General features: G+C 38.0%; 1 protein-coding gene and 1 long non-coding RNA gene across 2 annotated transcripts; both read left to right on the top strand.

Moving 5' to 3' along the window:
- The first annotated feature begins 1,614 nt into the window (after positions 1 to 1,614).
- Positions 1,615 to 4,642, top strand: si:ch211-277c7.7 (uncharacterized protein LOC100538111 homolog). The gene is made up of 3 exons (XM_052154786.1): positions 1,615 to 1,783; positions 1,895 to 1,947; positions 4,544 to 4,642. The coding sequence occupies exons 1-3, from the start codon at positions 1,615 to 1,617 to the stop codon at positions 4,640 to 4,642; spliced, it is 321 nt and encodes a 106-aa protein (XP_052010746.1).
- On the top strand, positions 2,019 to 3,194 carry LOC127617276 (uncharacterized). The gene is made up of 3 exons (XR_007967300.1): positions 2,019 to 2,113; positions 2,281 to 2,344; positions 2,656 to 3,194. It is a non-coding gene; the product is annotated as an uncharacterized LOC127617276 (long non-coding RNA).
- Positions 4,643 to 18,633: the final 13,991 nt, after the last annotated feature.

Here is an 18,633-nt window from a genome sequence, read left to right as displayed (position 1 = left end):
GTTTCTATCACAGTTAGAATACATTTTTTGCCTACTATATTAATCAATAAGCCCTGTTGCTATTTAAAATCCCGGGACGATTTCACTTCCCTGTCCACCCCGGCATGTGACACTACATTTTGAGTTAATGTCAATTTTCTCGACAAAAAAAGTGTTTCCAAACAAGTTTTTCGGGACATGTGAAGTATCCACATAGAGATTATGCGTGAAACGGAAAACTATTATGTCGACACTTTTTCAAAAATTTTAGGGATAATTTACGTTTCCATCAGCTTTATTTGCGCTAATAAAATCGCCAAAAATCCTTGGATGGAAATGTAGTTACCGTCAAGGACAGAAGTGACCACAGAGCGTGAAGGGAATCCTATTATCTCAGTTTAATGGGTCACCACCGCTTTGTTTTATCACATTAATAGTAAACCAGTGGTGTATTATATGGCATATGCAGGCATACGCCACATATCTTTCTATAGATTCTGCCTGCGTCCACCTAACATAAGTGTTGATGGGTATTGCCGCCAGAACAACGTCTTTTGACCCGGAGTTTTTTCAATCTACTAGTGCAGGAGGCGGGACTCGGGAGCGCAACTGATTGCACTGGCAAGACAGACAGTTTGACTAAGCTGATCCACCTATCAGAACGTTCATTTCAAACGTTATTGGATATTTGCTAACCAATCATATTTTTCGTTTCAGTTAGGGGCGGGACATTTCCAGTTTCATCACAAGCAACCCAGTAACCATAATTTGCACTGTCAATTATTTCCTTGTTAAACGTAAAAATATATAGTTTTTTATGCTCTTCGCAGATGACAGTCAACTGTGTCCTATAATTATAACAAATGTCTTCTTTTATTTATTTGCTTTTGTGCCGTTACTGTCTGCCTTTCTCTCGTGATATCAAAACATTTCAATTTATATTTCTAAGTAGGAAATACATTTTACACAGAAAAGCACATTTAAGTACACAAATAAAACAAATAACCACTCATTCTTACTGTGTATAGGCTATAATGCATATGGTAATACAAGTTAATGTGAACTCATAGCTATACAATGCTTGACAGTTTATTGCGTATTTACGTTTTTTTTTTTTTTTTTTATTAGAGTAATTGTAAAGTATTAACCATTTTCATAGTAGCCTAATAAAAGGAACATTAATGACACCAATTAATTGAAATACATATTTAACATCAAGTTACCATATATCTTAGTTTACTCTACATCATGCCAGCAAGAAATTTAGCCTGATATACACTGTGATGACGTGAGGAAAAGAAATGCTACCCATAGTTTGTGTCATTTTCAAAACTCGCGGGTTTTTTATGCGATTCTCCATTTCAAATCTGAAGTGACCGTTGACCGACGGTGCTGAAGATTCACCGAGGCTAAACTTTGTGATGCACTTTAATCAAATTTCGCCTATAGAGACTGTTCGTAAAGTGTTGTCTCGTGTCGTCGTTGATAATGGAAATTCACAGTAAATACGTATCGCAGTTCGGTTCTCAGTCCTCCCAAACTGACGAAAAATCAGGACCTACTGGACATAATACCAAGCGCCATAAATTACATAGAAATAGTAATATTTTGACTAGTGAGGCGACTTCATTTTGCATGCAAGTCAGCAAAAGTCCCGAAATAACGCCATGTTTTCCAAGAAAGGTTAAACCAAAACTGCTTGTGAGGTTTTATTCCTCAGCAAAGGCGGCACAGGAATCAACCTTCAGGGCATCTAAAGGCGGGAAATCACAGTGCGCTACAGAAGATGTCACTCAAAATACAGGTGCACGTGGAGGCCACTCAAGCTATAATTTAAAACGCACTTGTTTACATGTTATGATCAGTTGTGTAGTGTAGGATTATGGAGTTGTTACTGCTTTTTGTTTCTTTATAGCGTCATCTGATGTTTTTGGATTACCACCAAGAGACACTGAAGTAACAGAAATGGTGAGTTTGGTACAGTCTGAGCTTTTATGGCAACGGTGTAGGCACTGATCTATATATATAACTGGATAGCTCATGACGTCACAACAGTGAAGCTACTGCGCCGCCATCTTGGTATTCCCTAACATTCTGTACTCCTATGTGTCTCAATGGGAAATCGTCTGTTTTGGTGAGTAATTTGTACCCATCCAGTCACATTAAAACACATTTCTTATGTCTGCATACACTGTATCACAATGCAATCTTCCTAAATATGTAATTCATTATTTATTTTGACTTTAATTTTCCCCCCTGCTTATTCTAAATGTGAGCGTGTTATGTTACTCTTTATTGCAGCAGCATTACGTTCAGCGGCGCACGTGCGCACGTGTTTCAATAGAAACAAGTTTAAGAAACTGAGGTAAGATATCAGTAGACATTTTCAAACATATTTTTTGCAGGCTTTAAAGTTTTTATTCTGAATACATAATTATGTTTTGTAGCTTTTGTTTTTGTGAACGTGCATTGTGGTTATTTTCTTAGGATAAATGAATATTAGCTATGCAGCTAACGTTAACTTAGTGAGTTATACTGTTATTCATTGTGGTTATTTTCCTAAGTCAGCTTTTTTGGTCAAGTTGAATATCTAATTGCAGATCAACACCGGTTACATATGATAAATATAATGTGGGCTTTCATTAATTCTCTGTGTGTGATTTGTACTTTTTGCAGTGCAGGCCTGAATACGGTCCAGCTCACGGGCATCATTTATAAAGTGATCAATTGGAATAGTCGAGGAGCAGGGCAGGACTGGTAATCTGGACTACCGGACATTTTTCCGGTGGACCGACAAACTTTGGGGCCGATCAGGGTGGACTGGCCATCGGGAGAACCGAGCGGGTCGCTGTGTCGGCCGCGATAATCTAAAACGAGCCGCCGCGTTAGCGAACACTACCCCCCCGCCCCAACAACTTTTTGACAGTTATGTCAAATCCCGGGCCGATTTCTCTTTCCAGTCCAGCCCTGAAAAGGTGCACATGGATATTGTTGAAGTTAAACAAGGTAAATTTGCCGTTTGGATTTCAATAAACATCGCACTGAATGCAAGATAAAACTGGAATTGGTTTGCAACAGGAGGAAAAGCTGTATGAGGAGTCAGCCTGGCTTCACTGAAGAGCTGTTTTAACAGAGTAAAAAATATTATACTGTCTGTTTTTATTTGCAGTGAAGATACTTTTGCAACATGCAGTATAAGTCTCATAAAATTACTGTTTCAGATAGTTATAACATTTAATATTAATAGAAAAGTTGACCCAAATATGTAAATTCTGTCATCATATACTCAACCTCATGTCCTTCCAAATCCATGTGACTCTTTTGCAGAACCCCCAAAAATGTATTTTGTATTCCATATAATGAAAGTAAATGGTGAGCAAAATAGCTTGTTTTGGTCACCAATGGCTTTCATTATATGGACAAAAACATTTTTTTAAATGTCATCTTTTGTGTTCCACAGAAAAAGTCATACAGGTTTGGAAGGACATGAGGTTGAGTAAATAGCTGTGCGTAAGGTCTTAAGTTGGGGTATAAAGTTCAAGGCTTCAGTAACTACTAGTTAGTTTGCAACTAAGTTGGTGCTTAATTTGGTTGCTCCACCTGTTCTTTAAGTCAATTTTTTTATGTACTTGGAAGCTTTTGTTATTGAACAAATAAATATGTATGATTTCCTTGAGTGTGCATATGTCAATAAACCTATTTCTGATTATGATTTAAAATATCAGGGATTGTTGAAATAATTAAATGCTCACAAGCTGGTATGTACATGTTCCAGAAATGAATGCAAATGGATAATTCCATTAAGTAAAGGTAAATTAATGTGTGTGTGTGTGTATATATATATATATATATATACACACACACATACTATATGAACGTGTGTGTATACTATGCTACATTTTTATATTTGGTTCTGGATTTATTCTAAGAGGTACTGTCTAGTTACAATATCAACACAAAGCTAGTCGTTTTTCTTAACTTTAAAATTTGTTGATGTGCATGCACCCAACCCCCTAAATTAGTTCACATTTACTATATAATCTAGTCAAAAATGGTTAATAATGTTGGCAAATTATGCAGATGTATAATTTGTCAACATTATGAACTAATGAGCATCAACAGATTTAAACTATGAAGGCAGAGAAACATTGCATCCTGTAACAATCTGCAGATGGATAACTTTGCTTTAAAAAGGGGTATTAATACACTTTGGTGTTGTATTTTTACTGTTGATTATTAAAGATTATGATCGTTATGGACACTCTACATGGGGATAACGACTAATGTGTGCTTAATATGTACATAGTCATAAATTACAACCTGTGGGCACTTTAGCCGCATCCTTAAGTGAGTGTTGTTTCGCGGTTAAACGCTGCATATTCCGCGATGCCCTCTGTCGGTAGGGAATAGTAAGATGGCCGCCAGAGCACTTCCGGTAGCTTCACCTACTGCTGGCAGTTTAGAATTCTATGAGCTATCCAGTTATATATATAGATCAGTGGGTGTAGGTCTAAATTTCATTCTCATAATTATGACCTGATGAATTTTGACATTGCTATTGCAGTCCCAAACAGCACAGGATGTATTGAGGACAATCAAGAGAATGGTGGAAGAGAACAAGGCCATCAGAGAGAGGTTGAGTCAGCTTAATCAAAGCAAATGAGGTTGGCCCATGATCTGAAATGTAATTAATTTGGTTGATTGTGTTGGTTTCCAAAATCTTTAAAATTTACTTTAAGAATAGGGCCACATACATTACCTACTCATCAAGCCAGCACACTTTAGGTGCAGTATTACTTTCATGTCCATTTTTAAGTCTGAAAGGAATAGTTCACCCAAAAATGAAAAATTATCTAATTATTATACTCACCCTCATATCAGATGTGTATGACTTTCTTCTGTAGAATACAAACAAAGATATTTAATGGAGTATCTCAACCCTATAGGTCCACAATGCAAAAAACAATCCAAAAGCACATAAAGGCAGCATAAAATAATCCATAAATCTCCAGTGGTTTAATCCATGTCTTCTGAAGCGATCAGTTTTGGGTGAGAAAAGACCAAATATCTCCTTTTTCACTATAAATCTTGACATCAACAGTCTGCTTGGTGATCATGATTTAAAGCTTGATTACAATTCCTAGCGCTCTGCGTATTCGTCAGCAGTTGGAAATATAATCAAACTTGAAATCATGATTGTGCCAAGAGACTGCAATGACAAGATGTACAGTGAGAAAAGGAGTTAAATTTCTAATCCATAGTGTCTCCAAAATAGATTAGATCGCTTAAGACATGGATTAAACCACTGGAGTCATATGGATTACTGCCTTATGTGCATTTTGGAGCTTTAAAGTTTTGGACACCATTCACTTACATTGTATGGACCTACAGAGCTGAAATATTCTTCTAAAAATCTTCATTTGTGTTCTGCAGAAGAAAGAAAGTCATACACATCTAGGACGGCATGAGGTTGAGTGAATTATGAGACTTTTACTTTTCGAACTTTTCCTTTAAAATCTGACAAGTTAGGGCTTTGAAATAACATTTGGGTACTAAATAGAAATTATAGGTAAAACAGAATTTTAGAGTTAGGATATTTCTGTAAATTGTCCATTCTGACTTCCTTTTAAACTTAAATTTCAGGTGGTGCCAGGCAGTTCTGTGCAGTCAAAGAGAAACAAAATGCTCTTCACATGGAACACTCTTGTTTAATAGGCTAAAGGAATTTCTTATGCATTTCACAGTTATAGATATAAGGGCATGGGCTGATCTTACATTATGTACATGGTTCCTTGTGATTGTTTATAAATAGTTAATAATAAGCTAATAATAGAATTCTGTTCTCATGTCAAAAGCCTCTCTTTCTGGTAAAACAGTTTTGGGGGACACGCAGTTGCAAATGTCCACTAGATGGTGATATTGTCGTAATTGAGAGCAGCTGCATATCGAGGAATGGAGCACACGCCATATATTCATGCAAATAATGCATGTAATTTATATATATATATATATATATATATATATATATATATATATATATATAGCTTAATTGTTTTCATAAGTGCATAACCCTCCAATGTGTGCGGCAGTTAAGAGAGTGTGACTGCACACACGTTTTTGTAAACAGAAAGCCAAAGCTGTTTATTTATGTGAATAATTTAGTATACATTTAGCAAATTAACTTTAAATTACTGTTTCGGTCATTACTAAAAGGCTGTTCGTCTTCTCACTTTGTTGCCATCTCAGCTTGTTGAAGTGAAATAAAAGTTAAAGCATTGTAGTTACAGCACATAAATTACAAATTTTTTGTTATTTCTTGTAAACTCGTTTCTTAAAGACTTTCATTAAAATTGGCTATTAACATGATAGCTGAACAATGAATCTAACGATTCTCAACAGATTCATGTTATTCTGAGGGATTTGACTAGACAGTAATTTATAGACATTCAGAGAACTTGTTGTTTAGTTCCTTTTAAGGGTGTAACACTTTAGGAAGCTTATTTGAAATGACTTTATTTTACCAAATCAAACTAATGTGGAGAAAATCTGTTTTTAAATGAATGGTCATTTCATAAAGGTTGCAATCTGAGCATTGACATTACAGAGTGTGATATCATTATTTGAGTTTTCTTTAGATGGTCGGTTGTTTGAATCACTCAACACACTTGTTGTTTATAATCTGGAAGTTTTAGCTACTCAAACAGCAAGGCTTTGTAGTCTTGGTTTCTCCTTGAAACAGCAAGTCACAGACTCACACCATGAGTAGATTGCCCTTAGTTGTTGCGAGTCCTCCGAGTTATAATGTTAATGCAATCACAATACATTTAAAAAAAATAAAAAAATAAAATAAAATTATATATATATATATATATATATATATATATATATATATATATATATATATAAAAGAATAAAAGAATGGTTAAGACAAATTAATTCAAAAGTGTCACTCACACATCCCAAAATGAAACTCTTGTAACTAAAGAGAAAAAGTTTTTCTTGCTTATACCAGTTGTGGGTTTGTAGCAAAAGTCATCAAATAGAGAAGTTATTGTTAAGAATATAACTTCACAGACATTTAAATTAGATTGTAAGGGGATTCAGATGGGCAAGGAGGAGGCGAGAACCGGCTTGTCAATATAAATAATGTTAAATTAAACTCAAAACAAAAAGCACAAACAAAAACACACACATGACGGACATGCCCGTAGTTCTCTCTCTCTCGAACCGTCGTCACCGGCCGCCTTTATCCCTCGCGCGCCCCATCAGGCCGATTGGGGACCGGGAGTGCGACATTCCAGCCCGGCCCCGCCCCCCTCCGCAACTCTTTTATTGGAGCAATAAACCCAAGGCTTGATTACAGACAATGATGCTTGTAGTTTAGGCCCCTTTCCTGGATGCCTGGTGATTATGTTTTCCTTGTGTATCAGCTAAATGTCAGTGGGAAGATCTCCAGATTAAATGCAGGTTGAACGTAACATATTTATTTTTGGATAAATGATAGATCTCAAGTAAAATAGGAACTGCTGCTCAGGGTTTTTTTGATCTCTGACAAAACAACCAGCTAAACATATTTCACAATAGATTTTACCATCCTTACAATGTGTTTAATTCTGTATATTTGAAGTTAAAGATGCCACAAGTCATGCAAATCGCCAGTTAATTGACAGTAGTATGATAAATGTGAAAATGCCAGCTTCAACATAGATCAGAACCAAGCAGCAAGCCAAGAACAATGTACTGCAGTCCTTTGTGAATGCATGACAATTGAGGCCTCATGTACATTTGATATGGATACCACCACTGAATTAAGCTGTAATTATTTTAACCACTAGGCTTATTTAAGTTTATCTGTAGAAATATGCCAAGCAAATAGAACCACACCTTCCCTTTAGCCACAAGCAGGCGTTGCTTAATGTAATTTTCATAATGGTGTGTGGATAAACAGGGAAAACACAAATCTCTCAGGGGGATATCATGGTAATATTAGACCACACCACATCATTATACACAATTTCTAAGCACACTATGACAATTACAATTGTTTTGCACATTCATTTTGTTTTGCAGATCCAATTAATTTAGGCTTTAAGAAGAATATGAGGCAAATGGCTGGAACTTTGTGGCTGTACAGTACTTCAATAATTTCAATAAGCAGTCTTAAAATGACAAAAACATTTAGTAAGTAGTAAGCTACACTATACAATCTACTAACATAACTTCACTGAAGCTAAATAAAGACGAAAATATTTCTTATATAAAACAGCTGGATATTATTTGATTCTGCAATCACGCCTGATTCCAGAATTTAATTATCTTACCTGAAGTTCAAAAGGTTGATGTTCCCTCATTAAATTTTATTTATTTATTTATTTAGTTTGTATTGTATAATTTGGACTGTCCAATTCCCAATTGGTGGCGTAGTGACTTCCCTCAATCCAGGTAGCGGAGGACGAATCTCAGTTGCTGCAGCGTCTGAGACTGGCAATCCACACATTTTATCACATGGCTTGTTGAGCGTGTTACCGCAGAACTCACCACAAGCCCAACTGAGAGCAAGAACCACACATTATAGACCACCAGCAGGTTACCCCATGTAACTCTATCCTCCCTAGCAACCGGGCCAATTTGGTTGCTTAGGAGACCTGGCTGGAGGATGCCCTGGATTAGAACTTGCGACTCCAGGGGTTGTAGTCAGCGTCAATACTCGCTGAGCTACCCAGGCCCCCTCCTTCATGAAAATTAACAATTTTTGAAAACTAAAATTGTACTAACTGTAGGTAAACAATGGTAGTTGTATTAAAGCGTGGTTACTATCCATGTATTATATATATATATATATATATATATATATATATATATATATATATATATATAATTATAATAAATAAAAAGATACACTTTCAAACAACATCAATAACACACATAACCAACTATACTACAAATCCCTCTCCACAGCCCCTCCCCAAGAACCCTCAAAAAAATCAAAATGCCCCCCACAGTTCTTGACAAACACATCCCTGTGGAGCCGAGGGGGGTGGGGCACGCAAGGGATAAAGGCGGCCGGTGATGACGGTTCGAGAGAGAGAATTACAGGCATGTCCGTCATGTGTTTATGTTTGTGCTTTTGGTTTAAGTTTTCATTAAATTATTATTTATATTGACAAGCCGGTTCTCGCCTCCTCCTTGCCCATCATTAACCCCCTTACATTGGTGCCGAAACCCGGGAAGGAGGAGGGATGCCCGTTGCAGTGTCCTCAACACTACCGTCCACCCAGGGGAGCGCTGCTGCCATCTGCCGGGTGACGGAGTAGCCCGACCACCCAGACACGGGGAACGAGTGGGGACTGGATTCCCCGACCTCCTGGAGCGATGGAGCCGCTGCCAGTGGCGGAGGAGTGCCCTGCCGTCCCCCAGAAACGCAGAGGGGTCGATGGAAGACCACCGTCCATGAGGGGAGGAGGGAAGTAACTCCCAGTAACTTGCAGAGGAATGTCCCCAGGTGCTGCCAGAAAAGTGGAGGGGTGTTTTGTCCACTGGGGGTCGGAGGTTTGACTCCGGTTCGCCCGGAGAGGAGCGCCTGTCGTCTGCCGGAGAGTGTGGCAGAGTGTTCGAGGACCACGCGACGGTACATCAGCAGAACCGGTGAGTGAACTTCTTCTCTCTCTCCTCTCTCTCTCTCTGTCACACCGTGTTGGCCTTTTCCCTCGCCTATTTTTGTTGTTGTTGTTGTTTTCCCCTCCTGTCTCCTCCCAGGTCGAGGAAGGTGGGGTTGGCCTGACAGGGCGCAAAGCACGCCCCTCCCCAGGGAAAGGGGGGGGTGTAGGTCATGCCGGTGGCACCCGGCCTGAGGTAACGCCGGGAGGAGTGTGGAGCAGAGGGGGACGGGGCCGGGCTAGAATGTTGCACGCCCGGTCCCCAATCGGCCTGATGGGGTGCGCGAGGGATAAAGGCAGCCGGTTTGAGAGAGAGAAAATTACGGGCATGTCCGTCATGTGTGTGTTTATGTTTGTGCTTTTGGTTTAAGTTTTCATTAAATTATTATTTATATTCACAAGCCGGATCTCGCCTCCTCCTTGCCCATCATTAACCCCCTTACAATCCCATTTCCCCAGCCTTCTAAAAATCACCTCCTCAAACAGCGCCACCCCTCACATCATCCCGCACCACTCCCTAAATGAGGGTGCCCCAGCTGACTTCCATCCCCTGAGGATGACTTTCCTGCCAATCATGACTCCAGCTAGGACCCAATTGTGTAAATATCGATCCCCAATGTTGACAACTGTGCCATTACCCAGGATACAGAGTCTGGGGCAAAATTAACATTGAGTGTCCAATACCTCACACATAAAGCTCTAAACCCTCAATCAAAATTGTTGGATTTTAACACATCCCCAAAAAACACATGTTGTGTCCCCATCTTCTGATTGGCACTGCCAGCAGAAGTAAGAGTCCAATAGAATTGAAGCAAAATCTTAAATTGCATCAGACAGACCCTTGCATCTATAGATGTAGACGTGATATTTTTAAGAATCAAAGCCCACACTCACTTCTCCACAAAAAATACAAAATATTTGGTTAGGCCTAGCCCACCTTTGTCAGTCGGCCTATGTAACTTGTTGAAATGTAATCCGGAATGTTTAACCTTCCAAATAATGGTCTTCACTATGTTACCAATTTGCATGAAGGAAGAGAGGGGGACATCTACAGGGAGAGAATGTAGCAGGTAATTAAATGTTTGGAATACATTTCATTGTAATAACATTAACCTTCCCAATCATAGATAAATGAAATGAAGTCCACCTACTCAAATCATCAAAAAAATACTTTTTATTAAAGGGTCAAAATGAACTCTAACTAAATCACACAAATTTGATGGGAATAAAATGCCCAAACACTTAATGCCCTGTTTGGGCCACTGGAAGACACCAGTAAAAGCATTACTGGGCAATACTCTGTCAGAGACAAAGCTTCGGATTTAGACCAATTGACTCTGTATCCTGAGAATTTAGAGAAGGCATTAATAATCCTGTGGAGGCAAGGCACATATCTAATGGGGTCAGAGATGAATAATAAAATATCATCTGCGTAAAGCAAAAGCTTATAAGCCACTCCTCCCGCCATCACCCCTGGGAAATCCTCCTCCTTTCTTATCGTGGCTGTTAATGGTTCCAGGGCAAGACCGAACAATAATGGGGAAAGAGGGCAACCCTGGCAGGTGCCCTTATCCAGAGTAAAATAATCTGAAATTAATCCATTCGCTACCGGGTGTCTATAAAGTACCTTAACCCATTCAATAAAAGTATTACCAAACCTGTATATTTCCAAAAGCTTAAAAAGATAATCCCATTCTACCATATCAAACGCCTTTTCAGCATCAAGTGAGATGGCAATGACCATGATCATTCCCCACTGACCACATGATATTGATGAAACGCCTAATGTTATCTGAAGAGCTGCGCCCCCGAATAAACCCCACCTGAACTATATGTATAAGAGATGTCATAACTAATCGTTTAGCCAAAATATTTGACAAAATGTTAACGTCTAGCTCAATCAGAGAAATTGGATGGTAACTTACATTCGCTTGGATCTTTGTCCTTTTTAACAATCAGACTGATCCTGGCTTGCGTCATGGTTGGCGTAAGCTTTCCATTCTTTAATGATTCCATATAAACTTCTAACAAATGTGGAGCCATTTCTCTAGCATAAGATCTTAAAAATTCAGCGGTAAAACCATCTGGCCCTGAAGCCTTTCCGATTGGTGAGGAAGCCTTAATTACCTCGTCAAGCTCCTCCGAAGTTCTCAGAATTAAGATAATTATTTTGCTCAGTCATCAGTTTAGGGAGATCTAATGGTTCCACAAAGTTTCTAATAACTTCATCAGTAGACAAAGACGTGGAACTATAAAGATCAAGATAGAATTCTTTAAAAGCATTATAAAACCTTTCTTCGTTTTATGGGGTGCCCCAACCCATTCACATTCCATGTGGAGAGAGACAATCCTCTCATATTAATATTTGACATATTAGAAAAAATAGATTGTGTGGCAAAAATAAGATTATAAAGACCACATTCCAACATAAGTGCAACAAACAAACCCCGAACATCCCCCCAAACAAACAAAAAAAACGGATTTTTTTTTTTTGCACATTAACCCCGCTCACGACAGTGCCAATCGGCGTCCATCCCTATAAATTCAAACAGTCCATGTACGCCTACGAGAGTCCCCATGACAACTTTGTCAGCAGATTGCTCAAGTCTGGTGCTTCTATACAAATTTTGTGAGATACTACAGTATTGTTGATACTATAGTAGTTCTGGATTATTGTATCAAAACCATCGTTTCCACCAAAAAAGGCTGCAGGGGGCTTTAGTGAATCAGTGAATCATTTATTTGAATTAATTAATTTACATGATCTGACCGAAAGTACCAACTCACTAAAATCTATTTTGTTTCCAACACTGAAAATGTAGCGTTGTTGCTACTTTTAATTCACCACTCCCCTATACACTGTTCTCTTCCGTGCTCAACCCTGCTTTATTCATTGAATGTAATTTCAAAGAAATTAAAAACAATACAATGCAGTATTTCAATCGAGTTTAGTTAGCTTCTTCTGTTCTCATGCCTAGAATAAATAGATCACCATAAATATATTTATCACTTCTTTGACATTCAGATTTAATATGTTCTGTTTAATTACACATTACGTTATAACAAGTCTTTGGCTTCTTCCTTTGCACAGGTTTGATGTGGTTGGAAGCACATTGGGCATGACAATGACAATGACTTAGAAGACACTTTTACAGCACATGCACTGCAACTCACAATTCTTTCCTTCAAAGCTTATTTCCCTTAACAACCGAATACATAATTAATTAAATAGCACCCCTTGAACAGTTGGAATTAGTTCTGAGGCTAAAACGTTTTGTGTTTGGGGCACATGGGAGGAGTTATTGTGAAAGCTTTATGCACTTTGTAATTGTTGCTAGAACACTGTTATACCTTCTATAAAAATTGGCTGCTGCAACCTTTTCAGATTGTGCCTTTAAATATATTGCATGGACTCATGGAAAGCACCACGGGGGAAAAAGGCAGGACATTCAGCTTAGCTGTGCTTTGGTGAGGCCAATAGAGTTGTGGGAAAAAGTCCAATAGGATCAAATTCCTGATTGTGAATGATATACAACTACAATTTAAGACAAAACTGAGACTATAAGGCTTCATTTAATAGATGTTAAACCACTGACCCTGGAATATCATTAACCAATGTTTTATGGGCTTTAATTCACAATGTGACAGAGAGCCATCAAATTCTGTCTACCTCTTGAATTATAAAGTATGTTGTAAAAATAAGTCCTTGGTAGAAGCACCCAAGGTGGGGTTGCCTGTGTAAAATATGAGGAAAAGGATGGCCAATACCGTAAATCTATCGGACATCCCTCAAAATGTGATGCTCAGAAGCCACACCATAATGAATCTTAGGGAAATCATCATCATTACACCTTATGTTTTGCAGAAATGTTTTTGGTATCTTAACTGTCAGCATACAGGTATAATGGCATATTGCCGTGAGGAAATGGAATGCTGTCAGGGAGAAGCCTTCAAGCGATTTACGTTGTGCAAGAGCTGATAATGGTGTAATAAGAATGTGGATCCATATACCCAAGAGGGACACAGACAGGCAGTCCAGCTGTGTCAGAAACATTAGACTTGTCTCAGTTTTCTAGTGGTATGTGAGCTCACACTCAAATGGTCACAACATCATTTCCAAGTTAAGTTCAGTCACAGTATAGTGGCTCCCTTCCTGACTGGCACTGCAGAGTTCACCATATGGGGTCTAATGGAAACAGCTATCAAACATATGCTATGCAATTGTCCTGATCATCATTCTTGGTAGCCATATGTTGTTATAATGTGGCAAAGGGCCTCATCTGTTGGTCTGTTGTTTTTTCCATCAACAAAAAAATGGGGTCAAATTTGATTCTGTGTTACAGTTATGAGCTGAATGTTCCCAAAGTGCAATTCAACCCTAAAAGTGGGCTGCCTGCTGCATCAAATGCTCCATCTCTGGGGACCTGGATTGAACATAATGGCCTGTTTACATTTAAGTGTAGCTTAACGAAGAGAAATGAGCTGTTTTAGGGTTGTTATGTTTTTCACATTTTATTTTGCAAATATGCATCACAATCAAATATTTAATTCTGTATATTTGAAGAATTAATAGAAAAGTGCAATTTTTCTATTGGTTTCAATTATAAAATTATTCTAATGTAAATTTGATTTTTTATTTTATTTTAGGAAATGGTGTTTTAAACCATGTTTTTAAACCAGTTTAATTAAACAAAGTAGTACAAATGTACCCTTAATTGCTTTAATCATTACATACCAGCAGAGGTAATTTTGTGGTTGTATGCAATTTAAAGATATATTATTTCACTAATCTTAACTTCACCTTCACCATGGACACGAAGCCGTTTTAAAATCCACCTGAAGTACTTACTATGTAAAAGAAAATTACTACTGACCAAATTGTGCCCAGTGCTCCATTATTGGCCCAGTGTCACTTGGAGCCCACTGACACAAACAATAAACATAATGTGTAAGGTATATTTATATTACACTCCATTATCCTGTGCATACTCTTAAATGACACAGTGCTTTGTTACTCATCACTTCTGCAAATGTTCTCATGCTCAGACTGAAACTGAAAATTCGTTTTTACAGCTTTACATGTTTTTGGTCTCCATAATTTGGTAATCTTTTTCTAAAATTAATTTGTTAATTATTTGTTATTATCCATAATCCACTATTGTATATTAGACATTTAAGTGGTTTAATAAATCAAAATAAATAAATAAAAAACTATCAGTATGGGTTAAAGACTTTTGTTTTGCATTTATTTGGCATGGTAGTTGTGCCTTTGTTTATGTGCTTTGGTCTATGTGTTACATTTTTATGCAAAATTAAAAAAAGGCAAATTGAGTGCTGTGTGAGGCTTTTGGGAGCATTACTTTTAAATTAAAAAGCTGTAGCAAGGCTTGTTCATGTAAACATTCATGACTTTCCTAGCTCTAAATGCTGGTTCTCATAAAACATTTTTTTTTTTTACAGAAGTGTGACTTGACCTAATCAATTCTGCCACTTTAATCAAGACTTTTCTCCCATTATCTGAATAAATTCTTCTTATGCACCCTCTTTATAACAATCCACCTCATCTACCTTCTTATGCTCTTTGTAGAAATACAGTTGTCCGCTGGTGCTGTCTACAGTTCCCATGGGCCACATTAGGCAAGTCAAGATTATCTGTTCAAACTTCCCTCCGTATATATTGTTTGTGTTGCATACTGTATTATGTGAGTATTGATTGTTCTAAAATGAATTCTGCAATTCTGCCTTTTCTCCATGAGCACTAATTAGCAATACACACTGAACTCTCTTGTCTTAATACAATTTCTTTCTCTTATTTAAAATTCTCAATAACTTAAATAAATCACAGAACATAAATTACTCTCACTGTTATCCCAAAGATTGCCCACTAATCACTGCTATTACAGAGGGGAATATGTAAAGGTCAATGCAAAGCATTTAAGCAAAGAACACAAGTGATGCGAACACAGTGATTCATGAAGCTCAATGAAGCCATAAGCTAAGGCCTTTGCCACAGAATTAAACCTGTCATGATTACAGAGCACGACTGCTCTGGAGAGCTGTAATAATGGTGCAGGAGCCCAGACTTGGTGGAGACACTTAAGTGTTAGTCTTAACAGGACTGACTTGTTGTGCTGCATTCTCTAGGAATTAAATAAAAACCACCGTGTGATGCAAATCCTGCAATGGATAAAAGGGAGTTTCACGTTAAGTTTGTTTGGCATTTCATTTGTTTAAATTTCTTTGATAAACACAGGTGTCTGAAGTGTGCAAGAATCGTTATTTTTAATATGGGTAGTTGACTTTAAATAGTTATGGAAAGCTGACATGTCCAATGGTGTTACATACTGTGCACCAGCTAAAACTGTTTTAAACAACATTTTCCCAATTCTTTTGTTTTTATTATGTATGTTGTGTATACTCAATTTAATATAAATTAATATACTGTACACTTTCCCTTGAATACTCTAAAAACAATCTATTTTGCTGAACTTGATTCAGTCATGGACAGCAAATCTACATGTTAAAATAAAAATTGTTCATGTTGTCCAAAAACAAATGGATTAAGTAAAGCTGACAAGACAGTTAACTGAAGTTCCCTTGGATTTCATTTCAGTAATATGAACATGGGAGGATTGAGTAAAATTGACAATAGTGAAAATATTGACAATTTTGAATGTACAATCATATACAGTACATGTTAACTTACAATCCTTGTTATGTAAAAACAAAATAATGGACATGTGATGCCTCCAACCCATTTCACAAAGTGTTTCAAAAACCCTCTTCATCATTCAACTCCTACAAGAGTAGGAGTAAAAAATCGTTTTTGCTTATACTTTCATTTCAGTGTATTCTGTGGCATTTCACTTGACAGCATGCACATTTCAGAACTTGTGAACTGTGAATCCGACATGACAAAACAGAGCAGAGTTCGTAGCCTTTAAATTGACAGTCTCTGGTTGATATGAGTGGGCGCCATACACCATGAGAGGGTAGCAATTTTCCAGTATTACAGTTAAATCCTGTTAAAAAAGAACCGGATTCTAGGAGCCTAATTACAAGGTGTTAATAGTAACAACAATATAATTACTGTAATTTACATGCTAGCCTGAAACCTTCATTCCCTTCCAATTTTATGTCACATTCAGTTTGTAAAGATCATATCATGCATTAAACCTTTATCAATCATACAGTAATACATGTTTTGTTCTAATAATTATGTTCTGATACATTTTTATACTTAAAAACGTATTTAGATTACTAGCCAACTTTTGAGTGAGTCAGTTTGTTCTCAGGCAGTAAAATACTTGAATGAAACAAACAACAAATAAATTATGGAATAGTTTACCCAATTTACCCATTCACTCATGCCATCCCAGATGTGTATGACTTTCCTCTGCTGATCACAAATTAAGATTTTAGAGGAATATCTCAGCTCTGTTGATCCATTCAGTGCAAGTAATTGTTGGCCAGATCTTTGAAGCTCCAAATTGCACATACAGGCAGCATAAAAGTAGTGCTTACTACTCCAGTGGTTTAATCAATGGCTTCTGAAGTGATATCATAGGTGTGGGTGAGAAACAGATCAATATTTAAACAATATATATTGTTCACCCAAAAATTAAAATTCACTCATTATTTACTGATCCCAGGTGTGCATGACTTTCTTTCTTCGGCAGAACACATTTGTGGAAAAATATAACAAAATCTCAGCTCAGTAGGTCCTTAAAATGCAAGTGAATGATGACCTTTGAAGCTCCAAACAGCACAGACAGTCAGCAAAAATGCCATCCATATGATTCTAATGGTTTAATTAGAAAAAGATAAATATTTACAGTAAATACTTTTTAACTATTTATCATGGCTTCCGGTCAGCAGCAGTGAGTGCGTGTGACATATCTGTGTTGGCATGTTCAAACGAGAACTGACACACCAGTATGAGCAACGCTGTTTGCAACTTTGTAGGAGGAACGCTGTACAGAAGCTTTGGTTTAGATCTGTATTTGTATCGGTTTGTTTACTCACAATGGTGCGTTTGTGCACCAAAATCGTTTCACTTAAGACATTAATTTAACCACTGGAGTCATATGGGTGATGTTTATGCTGACTGTCGGTGATTTTTGGAGCTTCAAAGGTCTGATTACTATCCACTTTTAACGACCTACTGAGCTAAGATATTTTTCTATTTTTCTTAATCAGAGAATTTTCATTTTTGGGTGTACTTTCCCTTTAAGTCCCTTATTTGTTTTTACAATAAATTTCCCTCCCTACCTAGTAGGTGGTGATATGCATGTGTAACCAGTCCTGCTCGACCGGAGTCTCCGGCATGGGACGCTGGCACGCTAACGAGGAGGCTAAAGGCTACAGCCTCTAGCATCAGTCGCTAGTGACTCTTGAGGCCAGGGGAGTAAGGTTTTACACATACACACACAGCTTTCAAGTGCCAGCTGGCTCCATTTACCATCACCCCCCTAAACCTAACTCCCATCCATGTCACCTCTTGATGCCAGGGAGGTGAGGATTACAGGTGCTGTACAGCTATCACGTACCAGCTGGCTCCCATTACACACACCCCACAAAACCTCACTCCCATCCAGATCAACGGCACCACTGTGCGGGATATGAACTGGCTTCAGTCGGCATGGGAGGTGGGTGCGTTAACGAGGAGGCTAAAGCCTACAGCCTCTAGCGCCAGTCACTAGTGCACCTCTTGAGGCCAGGGAAGTGAGGTTTTACACATACCACACAGCTATCAAGTATGAGCTGGCTCCTGTTACACTCACCCCCCCTTAACCACACTCCCATCCGGGTCACGGCACCACTGTAGCCAGTCCTGTTCAGCCCACTCCGAACGGGATTTGAGGCGCTCTAACGATGAGGCTAAAGGCTCTAGTGTCAGTCTCTAGTGCGCCTCTTGAGGCCAGGGGAGTTAGATTTACACACAGTACACAGCTAATACATACCAGCTGGCTCCCGTTACACAAAAACAAAAGAAGAT

This window comes from Xyrauchen texanus, chromosome 23, assembly GCF_025860055.1.
Source record: "Xyrauchen texanus isolate HMW12.3.18 chromosome 23, RBS_HiC_50CHRs, whole genome shotgun sequence".
NCBI classification, from domain to species: Eukaryota; Metazoa; Chordata; class Actinopteri; order Cypriniformes; family Catostomidae; genus Xyrauchen; species Xyrauchen texanus.
The sequence above is the reverse complement of the archived record's forward strand: the minus strand, read 5'-3'. Positions and strand labels throughout refer to the sequence as shown.

What these genes read in the sequence shown, in the direction of transcription:
- si:ch211-277c7.7 (XM_052154786.1), top strand. Translation starts at nt 1,615, where the DNA reads ATGCAAGTCAGCAAAAGTCCCGAAATAACGCCATGTTTTCCAAGAAAG. An exon ending in AGATGTCACTCAAAATACAG is followed by an intron (nt 1,784 to 1,894) that starts GTGCACGTGGAG and finishes GTTTCTTTATAG; the next exon opens with CGTCATCTGATGTTTTTGGA. An exon ending in ACACTGAAGTAACAGAAATG is followed by an intron (nt 1,948 to 4,543) that starts GTGAGTTTGGTA and finishes TTGCTATTGCAG; the next exon opens with TCCCAAACAGCACAGGATGT.